General features: G+C 39.8%; 1 protein-coding gene across 1 annotated transcript in view; it reads right to left on the reverse strand.

Moving 5' to 3' along the window:
- LOC149190830 (RAP release 2, galactose-binding-like domain protein, putative (DUF1997)) overlaps positions 1-22,360 on the reverse strand; it is a 102,202-nt gene extending 79,842 nt beyond the window's left edge. The window contains exons 1-3 of the mRNA XM_089412277.1: positions 21,567-22,360; positions 20,589-20,779; positions 20,330-20,375 (exon numbers count right to left, since the gene is read on the reverse strand). Of these exons, the coding sequence (XP_089268403.1) occupies positions 20,330-20,375; positions 20,589-20,779; positions 21,567-21,954 (625 nt within the window). The 5' untranslated portion in view covers positions 21,955-22,360. The remainder of the gene's footprint in view (positions 1-20,329; positions 20,376-20,588; positions 20,780-21,566) is intronic.
- Between the last annotated feature and the right edge of the window lie 1,743 nt (positions 22,361-24,103).

Raw genomic sequence — 24,103 nt, forward strand, 5'->3', positions numbered from 1 at the left:
AGACCCTTGGTAGGTGCACGAGCTATCGGATACAGGCTTAGGGATGGCGTGGTTGATAGCCGAGGTAGCATATATTCCACCCTTGAGCTCACACTTGAGGGATGGTGGATGGTAGACTTCGTCTACAGGAGGGTACCCAGACTCCGAGCAGTGTCAAGGTGTATCATCAGGAGTTGGGATAGCGGATTTCATTGCGTGGTCTGGCAAGAGAAGGGTAGGTTCACAGGCATGAGACCTACTCCTTATACTTGGGGTCCACCCAGGGAATACATACAGGGATCGAAGATGAGGGCCAGATGGGTTCTAGCTAGTAACGACGTTACGTAGCGACATCCTGTGAGGAGTGGGAGTTATGAGCTCCCTGTATGTTTGGGGAATCTAGGGATCCGGTTGGCAGGCAGATCACTCCACTTTGTGACGAGCAGGGTCATGGCAGAGGATGATCCAATTCACTTTGGGTTTGACACATGGGGGATCACTGAAACCTCGACTACGTGACGAGGCAAACTTGTCCTGTTATGGCTCAGAGTTGAGATTGGCAGTGGAGGGGTAGATATTGGCATCATGGAGATGCCCGAGCAGGATGAGCTTGACTCTCACAAATTTTTCGCCACTAGGCCTCAAGAGGGGAGGATATTGTCTGTGCACGATGGGGAGTATGTCATAGTCAGAGACACGCAGCGTCAGCATGGTGGCACCTCTAGGACTAGCAGGGCACTGGGGCATCATAGCTCTTCACAGCTCAATAACCTTTAGGGATGCGTTGGCTACTACAGGGGTAGATCATACAGATTTTCCATTGGGCTTCAACAAATCACTGATGGAGCAAGGGACTTCTGGTACTTGCATCGGGCAGGATAATGAGTGGAGCGAGGGGAGCTTCATGTTGGACAGGATGGCCTGGGATCCTGGTATTGAAGGATTCTTTCATATCAGGACAGTGCAGAGGTCAAGCACGATCCAATGGCACATTTGGGACCCTAGCACATTTTGCAGTGACAGTGGGGAGCAGCAGTTAGAGAGGATGCTTGCTCAGGCATTGCTTGAGGACAAGCGATTTTTGGTGCATTGGAGGAGCTTGCCGGATGAGGATGCTACTTGGGAGGGCGAGGGCATACTTGAGCATCCAACACTGAAGTTGCTTGGGGACACGCAACATTTGGAAGGGGAGGACTGTAATGTCCCTTCCTAGATTATTTTGGAACAAGATTAATTTCTACATTTTGGTGCCGATTTTGGAGGTGATGGGGCCCATTCGATTTTATTAGGAGGCTAGACTTAGTAGAAGTTATTTCAATGTGGTTAATTTCTATGTGGGGGCCACCCACACTAGGAGAATATGCATTCCCTAGTTCGATTTACATGGAGGGGAAATCGATGGTTAAATGAGGGACCCACGATGGAGGGAAAATGGAGGGAAAATTGTTCCATGAAATCTATATAAGGAAGGCAACTCTCCTCATTTCAGCACCTTATCTTTTGACATATTGAACTCAATATTAGTTGCTTGAGCTGCTTAGCCGAGTTGTTGTGATGTTTAGCACACGAGTGCCTCCGAGCGAAGATCTTAACCCTTGCTTCGGTGGACTTCGAGTGCCATCCCTAGAAGGGAGTTCTTCTTCATCTCAGTTCATAGCAGCAGTAGGGAGATGAGTTATAGCAGTTGTAAGTCGAGTACCAGCAGCATGGGTAGTAACAACAACGCAGGGATTGCGTAGTCGCAGCGTGAGGCATTCCGGGAAGTTGGGGAGACAAGAGCATCCTTCATCATTTTCAGGAGTATAGAGGGTAGCTACAGACAAGAGAGCCATCCTACACGCAGCTCTCATTTCATCACACGCAAGACTGTGTCATCTCCTCCATGACTGTGCAATCTTTGGAGTGAGACTCTTTGGGGCAGCACTATCCAGGGGAGTTTGGAGCTGAGAGATCGGGAGATCATTTGGAGGGCCATTTGAGGAGGATCGTTGGAGTTGGGAGAGCAGAGATTGACAGGATCAGTCACAGCAACAGAATTTGAAATTGGAGGAGGGCCAAGCTGTGAAGGGTCAATTTTTGAAGGTTGGAACCAAGGGAAACCCTTTTTCGGTTTTGGGCAAGGATCACACTCCTAATTTTATAGAATTTCCTGGATAGATCTGAGGGGTCAAACAGGGGTCCCAACTCAGCGAGCAGCTAGAAGAGCTAAGGGGAATTTGGGCCAAAATTCTAAGGTCAACATTTGGCCAATTCCTTCGTGGGTTATTCTGGGTTTCTTGCATAGAGGCTGGGATTAATTTCCCAAAATTTTCTGAGCAACAAGTAAGGCTCTAACAGCAGATTCATTTCAGGCAGTAGTACCTTTCTAAGCAATAATAGCGCAGCTCTTGGGAAGGATTACCAGCAGATTTGAGGAGGGTGTTCCATTGTTCATTTTGGGTTTTTGCTAACTTGCCTAGAGCAAGCCCAAGTGCACACATTCCAACACCTTGTTGTACACCTCTTTCCATTTAATAAAATGAGTAGACAACACACTTTGGTTGCCAATTTTGTGGTTTGATTTAATTTATGGTGTTGTTTTTATTGTTCACTTTGCATAGCACTATTTTTCCTAATTTGGAACATTACACTCAATTCATAAGGAAACTAAGAAAAGAGTTGGATCAAGTTAAAAAGAGTTGGCAATGCTCTCAAACTCTTGATAACATCCTTAATACTCAAAGACCTCAACATGACAAGTCTGGAATTGGTTTCAAAGGAGAATCATCAAGTACAAAGGAGAATGTAAATGAAAAAATCCAAAGAAGTTATGTTGACATCCTTTACAGTCATCCAAAAGAGGAGAAGCCATCCCATCAAGAGAAAAGGTCCACCTTTAACAACCCAAGGAATGAAGGAAGGTTACCTCCAAGGAAGAATACTACATCAAGTCAAGGCTATCCTAACAGGTATCAAACAATCTTTCTTGGTTATTGCTTTCATTGTAAAAACTTTGGTCATCAAGCTAAGCATTGCAAAGCTCATAAGGATAATATTTCAAGATATAAGATCAATCATCAAAGCAAGCCACGTAGCCTAAAGGAACAAGGAAGATCAAGACTTACAATTCATTTGATCCTTTGGCTAAGTATGATCTCGTTTGCTCAAAATGCAATGATTATGGCCATGATACACAAAATTGTTCATTCAAAAGAGAAGAATTGAAGGAGGAACCCACTACTAATAAATGTGGTCTAGCTTTATGTGCACATAGTGATGAAAATCAATGGTTTGTGGATAGTGGATGTTCAAGACACATGACAAGTGACCAAAAGAAGTTTATCTCGTTAAATAAGAAGGATGGAAATGTATCTTTTGGAAGTGGATCTACTAAAATTGCTGGAAAAGGAATTGTTGCTAACTTGCTATTGCTAATGAAAAGGGAAAAGCACAAAATGCACTACTAGTGGAAGGGATCAAACACAATCTTTTAAGTGTTAGCCAGATTTGTGACCAAGGACATAATGTTGTCTTCAATACTAAAGATTGTGAGATAAGGAATTCCTCCTCAGGAGAACTTGTGGCAAAAGGAGTAAGAACACCAGACAACGTATATATTTTGAGTAAAATTCAAGAAGATAAATGCTATATGAGTCGAGCAGATGAAAATTGGTTATGGCACAAACGATTGGGGCATCTAAACTTTGATAACTTGGTTAATATCAGCAAAACAAATGCAGTAAGGGACATTCCAAAAATTGTCAAGCCAGATCAAGTTGTGTGTGGCCCATGTCAACATGGAAAGCAAACTAGAACCTGCTTCAAGACTAAGGAGCTCTCAACATCAAAACCTTTGGAGATCATACATGCAGATTTATGTGGACCAACTATAACTCCAGCTCTACAAGGCAAAAGGTACTTTGCTCTATTTGTTGATGACTATACTAGAATGATGTGGGCGAAGCATTTAAATGTTTTAAGAATTTCAACCTCTTGTGGAAAATGAAAAAGAATCAAAAATCAAGTGTCTTAGAACAAATAGAGGAGGAGAATTTACTTCAAAGGAATTCAATGATTTATGTGATCTACATGGAATCAAAAGAGAACTTTCTGTAGCTAGAACTCCTAAACAAAATGGAGTAGTGGAAAGAAGAAATAGAACCGTGCAAGAAATGGCAAGAACAATGTTACTAGCAGTTGATTTACAAGCCAAGTTTTGGAGAGAAGCAGTTGGGGCGACAGTGTATATCTTGAATAGAGCCCAACTAAGACCAAATAATGACAAGACTCTGTATGAATTATGGAAAGGAAGACCTGCTTCGGTAAAATACTTCAGAATTTTTGGAAGTAAATGCTTTATGAAGATCAATGATGACTCACCAAGAAAGTTTGATTCTCATGTTGATGAAGGAATATTTCTTGGATATTCTACAAGGAGCAAAGCATACAAATGCTACAATAATCGACTACGAAAGATAGTAGAAAGCATTGATGTGAAGATTGATGAGGCACTCCCAGAAAAGGAGATTGAAATCTGTGAAGAAGATTCTATTCTTGAAGATTCTGAAGAAGATACAACAAAGGAAGTGTTGACACCTAATCCTCTGGGATTGGGTGAATTTGGAATGTGAACAGTCATCAGAAGATGAACTGAGCAGTCACATTCTTTGTATATAACAATAGCTACCTAATGAAATAAATTGTATCAGTTTTCTACCAAACTGGAGTTACTCCTGGTCTGACATGGTATCAAAGCCAGGTTCTAAAAATAGTTGTAACTCCCTTCATTTTTTGCTACTGTGGGTTGTACGCTGGCCTGAGCTCTGTCCTCAAACGCCTCTGTCGTTCTGACCTGAGCTCTGTCCTCAAACGCCTCTGTCGTTCTGTCCACTGAGCGTTGTCCTCAACGCCTCTGTCCCCTGCTCTGGAAGCGGAGCATCGAATCCAGCGGATACTTCTTGCAGAGTTATTCAATTTTCGGCCTTCTTGCAGAGAGGTATTCATTTTTCAAATTTTTTTCATTGAAAGGAATATGAAGGACACTCTCCAGCTGCAGTCAAACTCCAGTTCTCCAAGCGATTCAAACTGAATGTGTATTAACGCGGAAACGTTGTATGGTATTGACGTTGAATGGAGTATTAACGCTGTATGGTATTAACGTTGAATGTGTATTGAGCTGTGCGCTGTTTAAATGATATTTGAAACGTTGTGTGCACTGTTTAAATGATATTTAAAACGCTGTATGCGTTGTTTAAATGGTATTTAAAACGCTGTATGCGCTGTTTAAATGGTATTTGAAACGCTGTATGTGCGGTTGAAATGGTCCAGCGTATATGTATGGTATTGAACTCTGCGTTTTTGCTCGTTTGCTCGTTTGTCTATGATCTGATACAGCGCTCTGCGTTTTTATTTTACTGGTAAACACTTCTTGCTCTGTTAGTTCTGCCCCTCAGGCCATTTCTCGTCAAGATTGAGGAGAGAACGCGAGTCTGCACCTGATCTGTCGGTCTCTGCGGGTATCGATTGGTATATTTTTTGAATGGACAGCGCATTTAAATGGTGTTGCTGGTTGTTACTACTTCGTTGAAACCTGCATTTACTGTCACCACTTGACAAGTACGTGGTGTTTTCCTGCCTCTGCCGGAAGAGGGTCGCAGGAAAAGGGAACACTGCAAAAGAGACGCTGGAACTTCATGGTACCACTGCACACGGAAGGGCTTTGTGGTCACAGTTTCATAAAGTGTTCAGCATATGTTTTTGGTATGACCTGGTATATGGTATATGGTTGAGTGCGGAAAAAAAAAAATTGCATTCCCATTTGCGTTGAATACCGTATATTAAATGGTATATATTGATGGGCAATGGTGATCCAGCGCATTTTTTAAAACGACTTTAACGTTGTCCCATATTTTAAAAATTGTCCAACACTTTAACGCTGCCATATTTTTATTACTGGCTTCAAAGTCTAGAGAATCAAAGGGATTTATGGTGATCTTTTTTAGTCTTTTCAGTGAACTTTGAAATTGTAATACCGTTGCTGCTCCAACTTTGTAGAGCTAGTGGTTGATGCCGTTGCTGCTCCAACTTTGTAGAGCTCGCGGTGAATGATTGATTATTTTTAAACAACCAAAGTTATTTCCCAAGAAATTTTTTGAGTACAATTTCACTGTATATCAACAGAATTTTTTTTATCAGCAGAAGTATTTTTTTTACAGAATGCATTCAATCATCTCTATGGTAGGAATAGTTCTCACTGGCAAGGAGAACTATCCTGAATGGTCCCGGATGATAAAACACACCCTCATCTTCAATGAGTTGTGGAAAGGAGTGTGTGTCGGAGAAGCAGACAATGACCCAGTGCAGCCTACATCAGACAAAGAGCTTGTCATTTGGGAAAACAAGAACAGCAAAGCCTATGCATTAATCGCAGCATCTATAAATGAAGAGGTGAGTCGCCATATTTCATCATATTCAACTGCCTTTGAAGCTTTACAAAAGCTGAAAGAACTCTATGACTCACATTCTGCACTTGAAGTTGTTCAGCTCATGATTAAACTCTTCACTCTTGAACTGAAAAATAATGATCCTCTTGCTCTTGCATCTGAAGTAAAGTCTATAATGCATGATATCAAATCCACTAAGGTTGAGCTGGATATCCCTCTTATTACTTTTCTCAAGGCACTCTATCCTACCTACTCCAATTATCTTGAGTCTTTACAAGCAAATGGAAATCTTAAAGATATACCCTGACTCTCTTGTGAAAAAGTTTGCTGAAAGAGAGAAAGCCTTTGGAAAGAAGACAGCCCCTGAATCTTCTGAAGAGACTGTGTGCCTTGCTCATAAAGAAAAGCATCCTGCTCAAGATTCTACAAGAGGAAGAGGTGGACGAAGAGGAAGAGGAAGATACTTCAGAGGCAGGGGGGGCAGACATTCTCAAGGAGAAAAGGCAGACTTACATTGCATTCGCTGCAAAAGAAATGGATCACATGATGCTTCTACATGCAAGCTACCATCGGACAAAATTGAGCAGAAAAGAAACCAACAGAAAGGTAAAACTGATGATACAGACAAAGGTAAAGCACCTGAATCCGCTCACTATATTGAGGCACAATGTAACATTGGAGTAAATGAAGATTTGTTTAATGCTTCACTTGCTTCTTCGAAAAATGATTGGTTTCTTGATTCAGGAGCAACCTGTCATATGACTCATAGAAAATATTTTTTTGAAGATTTCACTGACAATGTTGATGGAGCAGTATACTTTGCAGATCAGTCAAAAATGAAGCCATCAGGGCTTGGCACAATCAGGCTTAAAATGCCTGGTCTTCCAGACTTTCTTCTGGATCATGTTCTATATCTCCCACAGCTCAAAAGAAACTTCTTGTCCTTGGTTCACATCCACCAGCAAGGTCACTCCATTCATATGTTTGATGGCAAGCTTGAGGTAAGAAAAGCATCTGACCACTCACTTGTCATGAGGGGAATAGAAGAAGAAAGGATTCTCAAACTGCAAGGAACCTCTGCTCATGCACAACATTTCTCATATATTTCTCATCATGAAGAAGGTACACTTCCATCAAGTTTATTATGGCATGCTAGATTTGGACATTTAAACTATGACAGTCTCCGCTTATTGAAGAAAAATGGTGTTGCTGGTTTGCCTACAATTCCTAGGAAACATAAGCAACGTGATGCTTGCATTCTAGGTAAGCATAGCAAACAGTCTTTTCATGATTCACATTCAAGAGCACATAGGAAGCTTGAACTCGTTCATTCAGATTTATGTGGTCCAATCGCTGTTCCTTCTGCAAATGGAACTAAATATATCATGACATTTATTGATGATTACACCAGAATGTGTTGGGTTTATTTATTGAAGAACAAATCTGATGCCTTTCAAACATTCAAGAATTTTCATAAATGGATTGAAAATGATGCACAATCTCATATTGGGTCTATTCACACTGATAATGGAAAATAATATACATCAAATGAATTTGAAAACTATCTTCGCCAACATGGGATCAAACATCAAACAACTGTGCCTTATAATCCCCAACAGAATGGTGTCGCTGAAAGAATGAATAGAACAATCTTGAATAAGGTACGATCCATGCTTTTCTTCAAAAATGTAAAGATAATGTTTTGGGTTGATGCTGTTCTATGTGCTGCATATATAAAGAATAGATGTCCATCTAATGCTATAAGAAACAAGACTCCTTATGAATTGTGGTATGGACATGTTCCTTCGGTAAAACATCTCAGGATCTTTGGTTCCACCTGTTATGCTTTGATACCAAAGGTACATAGAAACAAACTTGGTGCTAGAAGTCGTAAGTGTATCTTCCTGGGGTATTCAACAACCTCCAAAGCATACCGCCTCTATTTTGAAGTAAATAAAAAGTTTGTTGTATCTAGAGATGTAATTTTTCTTAAATCATCCAAATCTGACAATGTTGTTGAGCGGCAACTTGATCGCTTGGATAGATTCGCAAAAACAAAATCATTTCAAGAATTTGATAATCAGATTCCACATCTTGAAGGGGGGATTCCTATTCTAGATCAACATGTGGAATCTTCTTCTGAAGAACACTCTCCCCCAGATGAAACTCCAACAACGGATGATGCTTTAAGTGATGTAATTGATAGAATTGGGAGACTCAATCTTGATTCAATCCCAACTCAATCAACAGAGCAGCCTGGACCATCTCAGAAAGGTCCCCCAAAGTGGCTGACAAAGACACTTGAAAGTGTTCATCCTGATGAAATTGGAAAAACAGGAACCAGAAATTCAAACCGACAAAATGGAGGTGATGTAGATGACTCTAATTCACCTGTTGATATGGATGTTACTTATGATTGTGAATTGAACTTGTCTACAGATTTTGAACCAACTTCCTTCAAAGAAGTTGCTTCTCATGATAAATGGAAAGAAGCGATGCAAAAGGAGTATGATGCCCTCATAAAGAACGGCACTTGGAAGCTGGTTGATCCTCCATTTGGAACCAAACCAATTGGCTGCAAGTGGGTCTACAAGAACAAGTACAAAGCTGACGGCTCACTTGACAAGCACAAAGCTAGGCTTGTGGCAAAAGGTTTTGCACAGAAGGAAGGGGTCGATTATGAGGAAACTTTTGCCCCCACAGCAAAATGGGCCACCATCCGAACACTCTTTGCACTAGCAGCTCAGAACGGTTGGAAAGTCCATCAAATGGATGTAAAAACTGCCTTCTTGAATGGAGATCTAAAAGAGAATGTTTTTATGTCCCAGCCTGAAGGATTTGCTGTGAAAGGACATGAACAAAAAGTATGCAAACTTGTGAAGTCCTTGTATGGCCTCAAACAAGCACCGCGAGCCTGGTATGAAAAACTAACTGAGCATCTTCTGAAACTCAACTTCAATCATTTTGATCTTGATGATGCAACTTTATTTGTCAAGAAAGTTGGCAAAACAGTTGTATATCTTGTGGTATATGTAGATGATCTTTTAATGACAGGGAACAATGAAAGCTACATTGCATCCATAAAGAAGGAATTGGGGAAAAGTTTTGAAATGACTGATTTGGGCTATGTTCATTACTATCTTGGCATTGAAGTAACCCAACATCCAAAATCCATATTTCTTTCTCAAAAGAAATACATTGGAGATTTGTTAAACAGATTTGGCATAACAGAGTGCAATCCTCTTTCTACTCCAATGGAACAAAACTTAAAGCTCACATCTATTGAAGGAAAGGAATTTGAGGATGCAACAAAGTATAGACAGCTCGTAGGAAGTCTCATCTACCTCACTACTACCAGACTAGACATTTCATTTGCTGTTGGAATCCTCTCCAGATTTATGCAAAAGCCTTGTGAGGGACATTGGTCTGCTGCAAAAAGAGTTCTAAGGTACTTGAAGGGAACTCAAGACCTTGGAATCAAGTATACACAGGTGGACGACTTCAGCTTGATTGGATACTCTGATTCAGACTTCGATGGAGACAAAGAAACTGGGGTATCTACTTCAGGATATGCTATGAGTCTTGGATCAGGAGCTGTCTCTTGGAGATCACGCAAACAATCAGTTCCAGCAGATTCCACAACAGAAGCAGAATATGTGGCAGCAGCTGAAGCAACGAAAGAAATTGTGTGGCTCAGGAAAATTCTTGAAGATTTGCAAGTAAAACAAGTACAATCAACTCCACTCATGATTGACAACACCTCTGCAATAAAATTGGCCAAGAACCCAAAGTTCCATGATCGTACAAAGCACATCAATACTAAATATCATCTGATCCGACATCATGTTGAGGCCAAAACAATCCATCTCCGTCATTGTTCCACAAATGAGCAAATTGCAGACATCTTCACCAAAGCGCTTGGAAGAGAAAAGCTTGAAAGATTCAGAACGATGCTTGGACTCACCAACATCCCTTCAGATTAAGGGGGGGAATGTTGACACCTAATCCTCTGCGATTGGGTGAATTTGGAATGTGAACAGTCATCAGAAGATGAACTGAGCAGTCACATTCTTTGTATATAACAATAGCTACCTAATGAAATAAATTGTATCAGTTTTCTGCCAAACTGGAGTTACTCCTGGTCTGACAGGAAGAAAAGGATCAAAGAAATCAAAAGGAACCATCTTAGACTCCATCAAAAGTAAAATTTGTTCAAAAACACCATCCGGAAGAACAGATTATTGGGAATACAGATGATGGAATACAAACCCGAAGAAGGATGACTAATACACCAAGAAAAGATAATGTTGCCTTACTATCCATGGTAGAACCAGAAAACTTTGCTCAAGCTAGTAAGGACCCTCATTGGGTGGAAGCAATGGAAGAAGAAATGTTCCAAATCGAAAAGAATGAAACATGGGAACTTGTACCTCATCCAAAAGATAAAAATATAATTGGAACCAAGTGGGTGTTCAAAAACAAAATGAATGAAGATGGACAAATCATCAGAAATAAGGCAAGGCTTGTTTGTAAAGGTTATTCACAAATAGAAGGAATCGACTTTGAAGAAACCTTTGCATCGGTAGCTCGTATGGAGGCTATAAGGATGTTTTTGGCATTTGCTTGTTCAAAAGGATTCAAAGTTTATCAAATGGACGTGAAATCAGCATTTCTAAATGGTGATCTAAAAGAAGAAGTTTACATGGAGCAACCGAAGGTTCAGATCTTCATTTCACAATCATCCAATTCGGTCATCTATCACAGAGAATAAGATACAGTTCACAACTCGTGAACTTTACAACACCGAGGAAAGGAAGCTTAAGGCCGAGAAGAGGAAGCAAATTTTGATTGGGTTAAAAATTGATGAAACAAAATCTCTCGGACCTGTGAAATATTCAGACCAACAACAAGGAACAGTATGCTTGATATATAAAAGGCTTTCTAAACCTTCATGACATATTTGAAGAATCGTCGAACCTCTTGGATTGGAATTCAGAAGGCCTTCATCCATTGAGAAGGAACAGTATCCAAAGTATTCCGATGCTAGTCGAAAATTTGTAAACTAGCAGTATCTGAATTATTCTGACACTAGTCGAGAATTTGTAAATGAACAGTATCTGAAGTATTCCGATACAAGTTGAGAATTCGTAAACGAGCAATATCCAAAGCATTCTATTAATAACCGGGACAATTTCACACAGAAAACGATTACTACAGTACCCAGAAGAGACGAGGAGATCAGAAGGCCCACATCCATTGAAGCAGTGAGGTGGTCATCAACAATGATCTACCATACCCTCGGACCTGTGATAAAAGGAGCACATAAGTTGTTTGTTGAAGATAAGACTGTGGGACAGCATTTGGATAAGCCATAGAAGCTCGGACTCCTCCACAGTAAGCTCGGACTCCACTACAAGAGCTTGGACCCCACCACAGTGAGCTCACCATTAGCTCAGATCATCTACAGACAGTCACAATTGGTTACACCTACAGTGCATTAATTTAAGGTCAATCTTTCAGACCTATTGCAGTGACACTTTGGAGGATAAATCAATGAAGATACAATAATGGAATGACTTTGGTGGCATCATTCATCATGATCATCTAGCGAAGGACATAAAGGATTGAGAACCTTGGACAGTGAAGCACTAGTTGTTTTGGAGCTAATGGACAAGTGAAGTGCAGAACAAGATTTGTGAAGAAATTCAAGTAAGTAACTTATCTATCTTTATTAAGAAGACTGAAGGGTTGGTGCCCTAGGGGTTGGAGCCTCTAAAAATCAGGTTGGAGCCTTGAAAAGGATAGGGTTGGAGCCCTAGAGGTTGGAGCCTCACAAAAGTCCAAGTTGGTGCTTGGCAACAGGTTGGAGCCTGGAAGATTGAAGGGTTGGTGCCCTCAAACATCATTGTACTCAATTTTTTGTAAAAGAGGATTGGTGTCCTCACTTGTTTATAATAAAATCCTTATTGTTTATTTTTCTAATTACCATTGTGAAGAATCCTAACTGGTAATCTTAACAATTGAAAAGAAATATTAATTCACCCCCCTCTTAGTATTTCCAACACTCCAATCAATACTTTATTTCATCTAGCTTACTCATTGGAAGAAGGTGAGTCACCTATTAAAAGGTACATTAACCATTTTTATAATCAAGCTCTTTCATTTAATGTGTAAGCGCATTTTAGTATGGATCATAGATTGAATTGAATGATAGACCACTTTTGGTTGTATCCTTGTTCCCATGCTTCACCTTGGTGGTTATCCATTGCCCCTAGCCCACAGTGACCTTCCTCGAGGCCTTTATTTCCACTATCCAAGAGGGGCACAAATAGGAGGCATTGGTTGATGTCTTGTGTCCATGGTTATCCATAATTAACATTTTGCATTTGACCCTTGTATCCACATCACATCTTCGAGTTCATTCTTATCTATCACTAGTATTGGCTCCCTGTTTTTCTCATCATAGGGGCCCAGAAACTTTGCCCTAAGAGGTTGATGCAACAGAATGAAAGGAAAGAGCACAAGCCATGATGATAAGATGCATAAAATTAGTTGTGATATAATAAAGTGTTTGGACAAAAGCCTAGCCTAAGTTCTACCCCTCATTATTAGTAGTTCTTGGCTAATGCATGAACAACCAAAATGAAAGGAACTATGAATATCCCAACCCTGATGAGCAATAAACTGCTTCATCTTCAAGGGGTTAGTGATGCATAAATAAAAGCTTGTAACCCAAGCTATCAAGCTAGAAAATCAATAAAGAAAAAGGCACACAAGAGGGGTGGTAAAAATAGGCCAAGGAAAGGGGTAATTCAGGTCCCACGATCACTACCTCTTCACATTATAACACGCAAGGATGATGGAATTTCATAACTAGTACAAAGTCTGTGGCATCCTTCATTAAGTAAACCCCTAACATATCACTAACCAATTGCATGTACAGATTGATGGGTCGGCCTAGGAACAGTTCTTCTCCTTACGGTTGGAAGCACCTATTAGGGCCTTTTTATAACCCTTCCATATATAAGCATGGTAACTTGTTTACAAATCATGAGCTAGGAAGAAATTTGAAGGTGATGCTTGTGTGAAGTACCTTGGTGACTTTTGCATCAAATATGGCCCATTGTGATGCCCTTATTATTATTTTACCTATGATGATGATATCATTTGATTTTGAGGGTATGTTTCAAATACGTACGCCCATGTAGGCCTAGAATTTGATGTCCCACCGGACGTTTTATTGGTTTCTTGACGTATTTGATTGTCATAAATAATTTTGTAATGTCAAATATTACATCTTATTAAAATCTAGATATGTAAATTTGATGCGGATATATATACATGGGCTATCAAATTTCTTTTAAATAGGTTTTATATACACCATGTTCTAAAATATATATATTATTTTAACTGTTCAATATATTTTTATATTTTGTAATTAATTCCCTCAACATCTCGTTTGTTCCATGCTATGGGATAGGGCATGTGTTCATGTATGGATGGCTTTGAGATGGCAGGCGGTGGGATAATTAATCGATAACAAACCGAACATAACAGCGGATTTACTTGTCTAGAGTATCATTAATAAATCAAATAGGAAATCCCCTTCCACTTATATTGTAATAGTTGTATAGAGCTAACCAAATAAGTGACTGATCGACAATTGAAATGAATTTATGGTTATTGTATACTTGTTTATGGTTCTGGTATATGTTTCAAGTACTCTTCGAAAATATAGTTACAATTTTATGCTTGTCTCCAATGTCAATTTACAATCCTTCTTGCCTCCAATTATCCAATTTGCAAGTTTGAAATCAATTGAAGAATTTCTACAACAAGATACTTCTTCCAAAGTATCCAATCATCACAACTAACTCTGCCTAGCTCCACATCTTAAAAGGTGCAAGGAATAAATCAAAGTTGTGTGTTTTGGCATATTAAATTTGTTATACAGATCAAATTTTCCAAACTACATAGATGCCAATCTAAAGTGTCACTTATATCATAATTGGAGAGGAGGGAAAAAATTTAATGGAACTTTGGCTCTGTAATACAATGAGGCAGTGGTTTAATTTTAGAGATAAGTCGTAGAATTTATATTCAACAAATTGTATATAACAAAAGAAAATTAACATTTTGTAAATTTGTGGAGCCCTAAAAATGACAGGCAATAAACAAATTTAATTGTCACCGATATTTTATTTGATAGGTGGGGTTTCTCTGAAATTCCAGGCTTGCTCCTCGGTATAGTTGCCATCCCTTAAGGGATTGTATGAGGCTTCTCCAACACTTTAGAGAGTACATCCAACCCATTTGATGACCATTCTAGGCACCAAAGCCAAGACATTGACCACCTTTTGAGAAGCATTGAGCTTGGGATGTATTCAACACTAATGATGACCTTCTCCTCTCCCTCCAAAGCCTAAATACGTTGCGCATTTGAACTAGGACATTGCCTATAGAGATGATGTACCCCAAAGGCAACAAGGCGCCCCCAGGATGGCATTATACCTTCTTGATGGGCACTGCCCTGTTGCTAAACTAATTTGATGAGGATGATCAATTGAGACCTCTCTAGAGGGGATGGTACACTTCCCTTATCATTAACATCATGCCCAAGCCTTGTGATGTCCCCTTCATGTGGCTTGGAGTGATGACATGAGCTTGCTACTTGATTGATGATGATGTGTTAGTGAGGAGGGTTTTGCTTGATGATTGGACACTTTACTGATGAGGAGATCGCCTTTGAGTAAGAAGCACTCTCTTGACCCACCCATGACATGCTTTGATGGAGATACTCAGTTTTAAAGGATGATGTCATCCTCAGAGGTCTTTTTACTCCCACGTGTGGGTTTAAAAAAGGCTTATTGTTATGTTTTATCATTGAGATAGCTATCTTTTAGGTCAACTTTTGACCTATTTAACTTGCAATCACATATTTTATTATTTTTAGGACTTTTAGCCAATTTTAGACCTAAATCGACTTGATTTCCCTCACATAAATAGAACGAAGTCAATTTAGGAGGATTCATTGGCACACACACACATTACTCACTTGAGAGAGTGCGGACTAGGTCTCCTTTTATCTTGGACAAGTCATACAGCGGAGCATTGATGTACCGAATTGCCTTGGGGAGGTTAATCTGATTGGTGGGAATCTTCCCGTGGATAATGAAGTGATTCTATGGTGATTTTGTGTAATATTATTGTCTTCTTCCATTTGCAATTGTTGTGGAATTAGGGTTTCACTGAAATTTTCATGTTAATGTATTGAATCATTTATGACTCTAACATCTCTTTTGCAAAATTATCACCAAGTTTCCATCAAGGAACCTTAGTATAGCTTCCTTGCTCTCAAATCTCTAATTGATTGAAAGTCTCTAGGGTTTGACAAGGAGAAATATCTTTGTAGCATTTTCTCTCTCATACCCCACTCCAATTGATCTTCTTCCATAGATCTCACCCTTTGACGCTATTAGCTCAAGATTGAGAAAAGGAACTAGGTTTTTTAGTGTGTCAAGCCTTTAAAAGTTAAAACCCTAAATTTTTATTTGTATGCTTTCTAGGGTAAATTAGGGTTAGGTTACAACAAAATCTGCATTTAATAGCATCAAATACCTTGGACCTCATAATCTACAGTTAGGTTTTACACCTACAAATTTGAAAAAAGCAAAATATCATTTTTAATGCATTTCTCAGCCACCTTTTTTAGGGTTGACGTCTAGGGTTTCATAGCTATTTTATGCATTTTCAACCATTGAAAAATTGTTGCAACCTTTTTCCTTATTTACTTATTCAATAGCCTTTGTTTACTTATTGTTTATTATCATTTATAGGTCATTTTATAATTTTTGTCATAAATTTTGCATGTTGTAAATTGTATTTTTTTAAACTTTGATTATAACAACAATTAATAATTTAATGGTAGCATGTGTTTGGGGTCTATTTGATCCTCTCTAGCACTATTCAAGCCCTCTAGATTTAGCTAGAGCTCCATTGAACTCATTACCTTGAATTATTTCTCACCTAACCCAAAGCGCTATTTTACTAGAAAATTATCTTTGGGTGTCTTATTTAGTAGAACCCATGGAGGGTATTTACTTTGAGAGTTCTTATGTTATCTAATCTTTGAGATTTGCTTGGGAAGCCTCCCTCGTGGGGAAAATACCCATCCAAAGAATAGGGGGGAACAAATACTAAGGTGACAGTGGTCATTGATCCCATTGATGCCCTTAATCTAGGGTACATAGTGAGGCCTTGCACTAGGGTGCTAGATTATGTAGGAACAGTGCTCTCAACCCAAGCATCCCCAAGTCAAGATCTCATCCTCCCAAGGGATGCCAATTGATCCGAACACTTCTAGGGCTAAGTTCCCTCCCTCCTTACCCATTACTCCTCCTCCAAGGTAGATCCAACACCCATGCAAGCACCCATTCTCTTGAACACGTATGCCATGTTTAAAATCTTAATGCCACATAAGATAACTAAGTCATCAAGGAGTGTGCCACATCTAGCACCAAGTCCAAAGTCGAACAACCACTAATAGAAGCTCTCCAAATGTCATGAGTGAAAAGATCTAAGATACAACTAAGGGGTTAGGGTTTCACCATGCACCTCACATCACGTGAAGGCACCCCTAGTATGGTGTAAACACTTTTGGATCAACCCAAGAGCTAGGAAAGACTTATCCCCCGATAATTATCACTCATGGGTCAATGGACAAAGGATCGATACGCAAATCCAAGGCTTTCCCATGAACCATTGGTATGATGAGGATTGTAAAGCCCTCCATAGGAAACTTCAGTTTGCCTTTACTCATAATCACCCTTCCTATCCAAATCTTAGAAATTCTCACTGTTGCCTTCTTTGCCACATGAAATACCTCTACCCAATCTAGGTATGAAAAACTAGAAAAGCTTAAAAATGTATAATGTTTAGCCTTTTTAATAAAAATTAAAACTAAATAATTTTTTCATATCCATTCATGAAGTAAATACAAGAAGTGGTAAAAATAAAATTAAATAAAAGGTTCATATCTATTTAATGCACTGAAATTATAAAAAATGAATATAATGATGACAGTAAAAATTGTGCATGGGGTGGCAGGAGGGATTCTCACTAATCCCGAAGAAATCATTGAATCTAGATATGCTTGGGGGCTTGGATGGAAAACCAACAACGAAGCATAAGTGTATGGCTTGTTCCCGAGCCTTACCCTAGCTCAAAAGAAGGGCATAAAAACTCAAGTTTTAGGGGAATCCATGATAATTATTAGGCATATCATCTATGCTACAAAAGCTAAAAATACTACCCTGAACCAAATTATCAAGAGATCTCATGGACTCCTCCCCTCCTTCGATTTGGTGTCCTTCTATCATATTCTCAGAAGAAATAACCAAGAAGCAGACAAACAGGCTAATCATGCATGTCAGTTGAGAGAAGAAAGATGCATATTGAATGAGTTCGAGAGCATGACTAACATCCCATAAGTAATCTGATGGGATACATCTTGTGGATATTGAGAGAGGCTCGAAGCCTTGCAAGGAAATTAATATATACAGGTATTGGAGACTTTAATTTCATTTTGTTTAAAGTGGTAAGTTGGCCCCTCCACCCTCCCCTTTGTCCCCCCCTATCCCTTACTCCCCCTCCTCTTCCCTTCGCTTCCCCTCCTCCTTATTTATCCCCCCCACTACTTCCCTCCTCCACTCTCCTCTCCTTACCCCATTGCCCCCCTCGCCCTTTCGCCTCTCCCCGCCATGATCTCCACCCCAGCCCACCTCATCGCCTTAGCCCTTAGGCTCTATCCCATCATATCATGCAAGCTCTGGTCTGCCATGGAGCCTTGTGGCAAGACTGTCCTCTACCTTCAATTGTGACATGTTGGAGTCAGTCACCCTGGTACTACACCTGTTTTCGAAAGGGACCTCAGTGTGCGTCTTCAATTCCCACGCCCTGGTTCATGGGGCAAAAGATGGCGCATCTCCTCCAGAGATTGCAAGAGTATGGGATTTTCGGAGCAAAATTTAATTCTGGTTCACAGAGAAACCTGTTCACTCATGGGAGGATGGACCAGGAGTAGTGTGGGGAATTAACGAAGGATAACAGGGAAATAATGGAGACTTATTGGGATCCCAGTTGCATTAGCTTCTTCGCTCAACACAGCATCATCGTCGACATGTCAGAGTCTGTCACCTTGGTGCTCCACCTATTTTCGAAAGGGACCTCGGCGTGCGTCTTCAGTTCCCACGCCCTGGTTCATGGGGCAAAGGACGGTGCATCTCCTCCGGAGATTGCAGGAGTATGGGATTTTCGGAGCAAAAATTAATTTCGATTCACAAAGAAACCCTGTTCACTCATGGGAGGATGGACCAAGCGCAGTGTGGGAAATTAATGGAGGACGACAGGGAAATAATGGAGACTTACTGGGATCCCAGTTGCATCAGCTTCTTCGCTCAACACAGCATCATCGTTCAATCAAGCAGCAGCTATAAAGGGAATAACAGTATGTTCTGTTTGTATGAATTAAGGATATATGTTGATAAGGTGGCCTCTACAAAGGCCTGGCGATTGAAGCTGAGGCTGTTGATTGTCTGTTACTGGGCCTGGGTTGATGGGATAAATTTCAAGGAGGGCCAAGGGCAATTGAGGATCTGAGTGCAATTGAGGGTCTGAGTGCATTGGAGGGTCTGAGGGCATTTGAGAATCTGTATGTTGTTACTGGGTTAGGAATTGTTATTTTACTGAAGCGGGTGGAGGTTTGGGTCCAGAATCTAGGAGCTAATTGGTTAGTAGAACAGTGGAGGGAGGTTTGGCTGAACACGGCTATAGGTGAGAAGAGCTATAATCCTTGGGTCTGTGAGGGTGCCTGGCTGGAGGACAGGGTCAAGCACACTTTGAATTTGAGTGGGAGTGACAGAAAGTTCTAGAACATTTTGGACAGCCGAAAAATGGATTCTAGTGTACAAAGTGCAGATGCCAGTTCATGGTTGGGCTCCTGGGGCAATCGCAGGCTGAGGTCTGGGGGGCCGCGGGTGGGAACCTCTCTGGAGGGAAGGAGAATTTGGCCACCCTGCATAAACTGTGTCCAGGACAACTTGGAGCTGAGAGAAGGCCTGACCGTGTTGCAACACAGCATACATCAGTAGCTACAAGAGAACCTGTTGATGTAGGAGAGAGAGCTGGAGAAACGGGAGTGCATATGTCAGCTGGAAGATGAAGTTGATGCACTGAGGCATCAAATTGAGCAGCTCAAAGTGGACGAGAGCAACAAGGAAAAGGAGGAGGACTCGACCAAGCAGGACCAGAACCAAGGCTCAATTGGCCTAGACCTCAACAGTCCAGCGCCAATGGATATCTAGCTTTCATATGTTTTTTCTCACAGTTTCTAAATGATGCATTGTAAATGTAAATATCTTCTGTTTCAATTTTGTCGAATTTACAGTTGTAAAGGCTCCAGAATGAGGAATTTTTGTGGGCAGATCAGATACAACGTAAATATTAGGTTTGCAGAACAAATGAAGCATTATCAGCTCTTTGTAAGCTTGGAAAAATCTATGTAAAATCCCGGTTTTGTCTGCGAACGGGCATGATATATTTTATATAAAAATCTACTCATTCTGGATTAAAAAAAAATTGTGTATGTGTCACTGTGATCGTTATAAAATAAAGCCGCAAGAAAATAGGGCAAGATTGTTGTATACAATACAAGGTCCCTGATATAGGGAGGGGCAACATATTAAATATCCAAGTATTCATTATTCTTAGAAAAGAAAGTATATAACCACTCCATACGTGATACAGCATATCTAGCTGTACAAGTTTAAACAGAATTGAATCATTTGATACAACGTACTACGGGCAAAACTGATGCCGGATAAAAGCTTCAAACTCAATTTCTGCACCTGTATTGGGGAAAGAGATAGTACCTGAAAACTTCTCGTTTTGAGCAACGACAATAGGGGAACCTTCCAGCTGGTGATTGGCAAGGACAGGATGCAGCAAAGAGTGGTCAATAATGTCACTAAAGATAATAGAATCAAGTGAACTTAGATTAAAAGGAACCTTTTATTTTATAGCGCAATGCAGCAAAATAGAAGACTCACAAAATGAGATCAGATGTTAGGCACTTGAGGGACATCCAGAAACATAAATTTATAGGAGAATGACAAAGTGTGGAGCTATTACCTTACATGATAAAAGGCGAATGCGGCAACCATTTGGCTGTTCCTCCACTCGAACTAGCAGCACAGGGCATACTTCAAATGAGAAAAACTTGAAACGATAGACATAGCATTTGAAGGTGTTTTCATCCTCTCGTTCTATGCGCTCGGCGTCCAACACAGAGTACTGACTTGCAGGCAAGCTCATATATTCAGCTGCAAACCACAACGGCAACAAAAAACGAGGATAAAGCATCTCATTCTTTGCTTGTTTGCTTTTACAATGTCATCCTCTGAGGCCTAACTAGCCAATCAGACCTTGACGTGTTATGTACTCTGTAATCCTGGACTGAGGACTAATTTGTCCTATAAGACCTTGACAAATTATGCACTTTCCGGACTCGTTTTGTGTGTTGTTCCTAAACGCAGAAGGAAACTTGACCTGACACACCATATCAAATTCCAATAATGTGTAACCATCTTAAAGAAATAACCCCCCACCTGCTAGATATGATCAGACTTGTAGCTACAGTTTGTTGAAGCCTGTTTACTTGAAACAAAACAGAAGAAATCGTTGTACCATAAACAATGCAAGCAGCCAAGTTGATTATCCACAACTCAATCACAATACAAGCACAAGGGAAAAAAAGACATCATATCAACTTTCACCAAATGACCAAAATGCAATGGATGGGACAAGTAAAAGGCAGCATGTCGCAAACAAGCCTGCGGACAAATAATGTTTGCCAATCCCCAAAATTTATCATGTTTAAGAAGATTTTGATAATTTGGTCCCAAAACATCCTGTATCCGACAAATCATATATATGTTTCTTTTACCTTCATAAATAAGTCATATATTTCTCATTTGGTGGTATTAAAAATTTTGCCATCTAAGTACCTAAAATTATCCATTCCCTGAGATTAAAAAAAATTGGCATCTAGGTATCTAAAATATTCCATTCCCTGAGATTATCCCTGAAGAATATATGAGAGAAACTTACATAGAGGGCGCTCTAGTTCTTCAATCACACAGCTTTCTTTGCTATGGACCATGAACCTAGCTCTGTGATTAATAGCTGAGGGCTGTACACTCGCTGCTTCGTCACTGGATCCAGATAAAGCTCTGCAGGGATTTAGGCCACTCCGAATAACAGCACCCATTTTTTCATCTGAATCTTTTGGCCTTGCACTTGATTTCCAAAATTTGTTAATAGGTGAGCAAGCAAAAGCACAGGCACGAGTTTGCCTAATGGAATCTCTCCATCTAAATGGACCCCAAAACACCGCAGGGAACTTGTAGCGCAGGGATGCAGAAGAAGAATGCACACAGGGCAGAAAATTGCCAATGTGAGATCTGAAAGGAGAATTTATGGGTAAACTAAGAGCCATACTTCTTCCCTGCCTACAAACCACCTGCTCCAGTTTCCTTCCTGTCCAACAAAAATATTGCCGGACAAATGGATTTTGGGTGGAGGAAGTGTGGTGGTCATAGGAGAGACAACTGCATAACCGAGCAAACAGAGACCACACAAGTCACTTCCGAGTTATTATATAATTCGAATGGTTTTTAGTTTCCTCACATTAACCATTTCATTGACGATAGTGATTTCGGATAAAGCTTGAGTTTATAGCAGTCCAATCCGAAGACAGGGCAGCACGGAAGCGGACGTTTGAGACAAAATGTTGTAGTCCATAACAAAGTTTAAATTGCTAAAAAATAAAAGCGAATTGAAGGTTGCCTCACAGAGACTTCTTGTTTTTTTCTGGTCTACTGATACCAGTTGCAAAAATCGATGTAAATTGAGAAAGGCGTTGAAGAAGCGCAGAGTTGAGGTGTATTTAAATAGCAAGTGCTGGTTGAAGAATAGAGAGTATTAATATTGTTCGAAATTTTGACAGAGTTAGGTTACTCTAAACATATTGGAGAACATTATATAGATCGCAATAAGATTTTCTTCTTGTGGAGTAGTGGAGTGATGGTATAAGTGGAGGTTTTCATTTTTCTTTAGAGATTTATGATATAATTGTGTGTTTAAGTTATATTAAAAAAATGGAAGAGCAAAGAATCATACAATGTGTTTTACAAAGGGTGATATTGAAAATAAGATTAATAGTTGTAATTGAGTATAGATCTTGCTTCTATTACTAATTAATTGATTAATGGAGTGCAGAAGAAGCACAATGAAAGCTTCTTTCGCACGTTTGAAGCATGATTCCTAGATTGGTTTATGTTTATTTAGTAATTTTGGTGACGTTATACAAATGCTATTAAAGTTCAGTTATTGTTTTGTGCTAGATTAAAGATGTTATTCTCGCCTCCGCACACGCTTCCTCTACACCTTCGCACTCCACACAATGAAAGCCACCTCCGCACCTCTGCATTCCATATTCCACGTAGCTATGTCATGAGAGTCATTGATCTCCATGCTAAGGGTGGAACAAATGGTGGGTGTTTATTAACGGTTGGATTTTGATCATATTAAAGTTGAATCTTAAAAAAAAAAAACTGTGTATGAGGTGGTTTTGTGTGTCATGGTGCTTACTCCACACCTTCGCACAATGAAAGCCTCCACACCATTAAAAATTACATTGAAATCAAGTAAATTACTCGTTGTATTATATTATACATCCAAGGCTCCCGCTCTTGGAACTGCCCATATTTGTAAACTTTTGAAGGTATGAACCTTCTCTTCAATGGTTGCTACAATTATGGTTCTCAATTTGCACCATAAACTTATGATCACAAAAACAATGTGTATTCTCCACATGCACTTTGACATTTGGTTTGACATTGAATTCGTGGATGGCAGGCTCTACTTCAGTCATAAGGGTTGAGGTATCATGAGGCAAGGATTCCACATCGCTCTTTGCAATTTGCTTAACTCTCTAAATCGATTCTTGTCACTATGGAAAGCAATGCTTAAAACACAACCAATAGGATAGTGTAGGAAGTGTTGAGAAATGTAACTAGTTTCGGACTTCATAATTGTTGTACTCATTTCAATATGTATCCTATGTAACAAACAAGAAAATAAGAAAGAAAAATATTATTATTAAAGCATGGGTTTCATGTTCATTATTGATGGTCTTCTAAGTAAAAGCATGTTCTTCGTGCTTCTAGGGTTTGATAGGTCTTAAAATTTGTTGTCATGAGTCAATGAAGTCAACATCATATTTATAAAACCCTTCCGGGCAATTTGTAATTAAAAAAAAAAAAATCAAGTCTAGAAAGTCAGGGAATCTCCAAGAGTACAAGTTGGCCCTGTAATTTTCTTGATTACAACGTCTGTTCGTAGGGCATACCCAATGGTTTAAGGACCCAAATAGAACATTAGTTCGCGATGGTGAGAATAATGTGCTCGTGGTTCAAATGCCTCTTCTAGCCAATGTTCAAGAAGAATATTAGTAGTCGAAATCATAAACTAGAATTTTCACATTGTAGAGTTTTGAGAGGTATTGTAGAGTGCGAGAGGATGCGTGTGTGGAGCAAGGAACACAAACCTCCGCATAACTAGGCTAGCTTTACATAAAACGATGC

This window comes from Pinus tabuliformis, chromosome 3_1 (genome assembly GCF_031772625.1).
Source record: "Pinus tabuliformis cultivar Carrire ecotype Pingquan chromosome 3_1, CPIR1, whole genome shotgun sequence".
In the NCBI taxonomy this organism is placed as follows: domain Eukaryota; kingdom Viridiplantae; phylum Streptophyta; class Pinopsida; order Pinales; family Pinaceae; genus Pinus; species Pinus tabuliformis.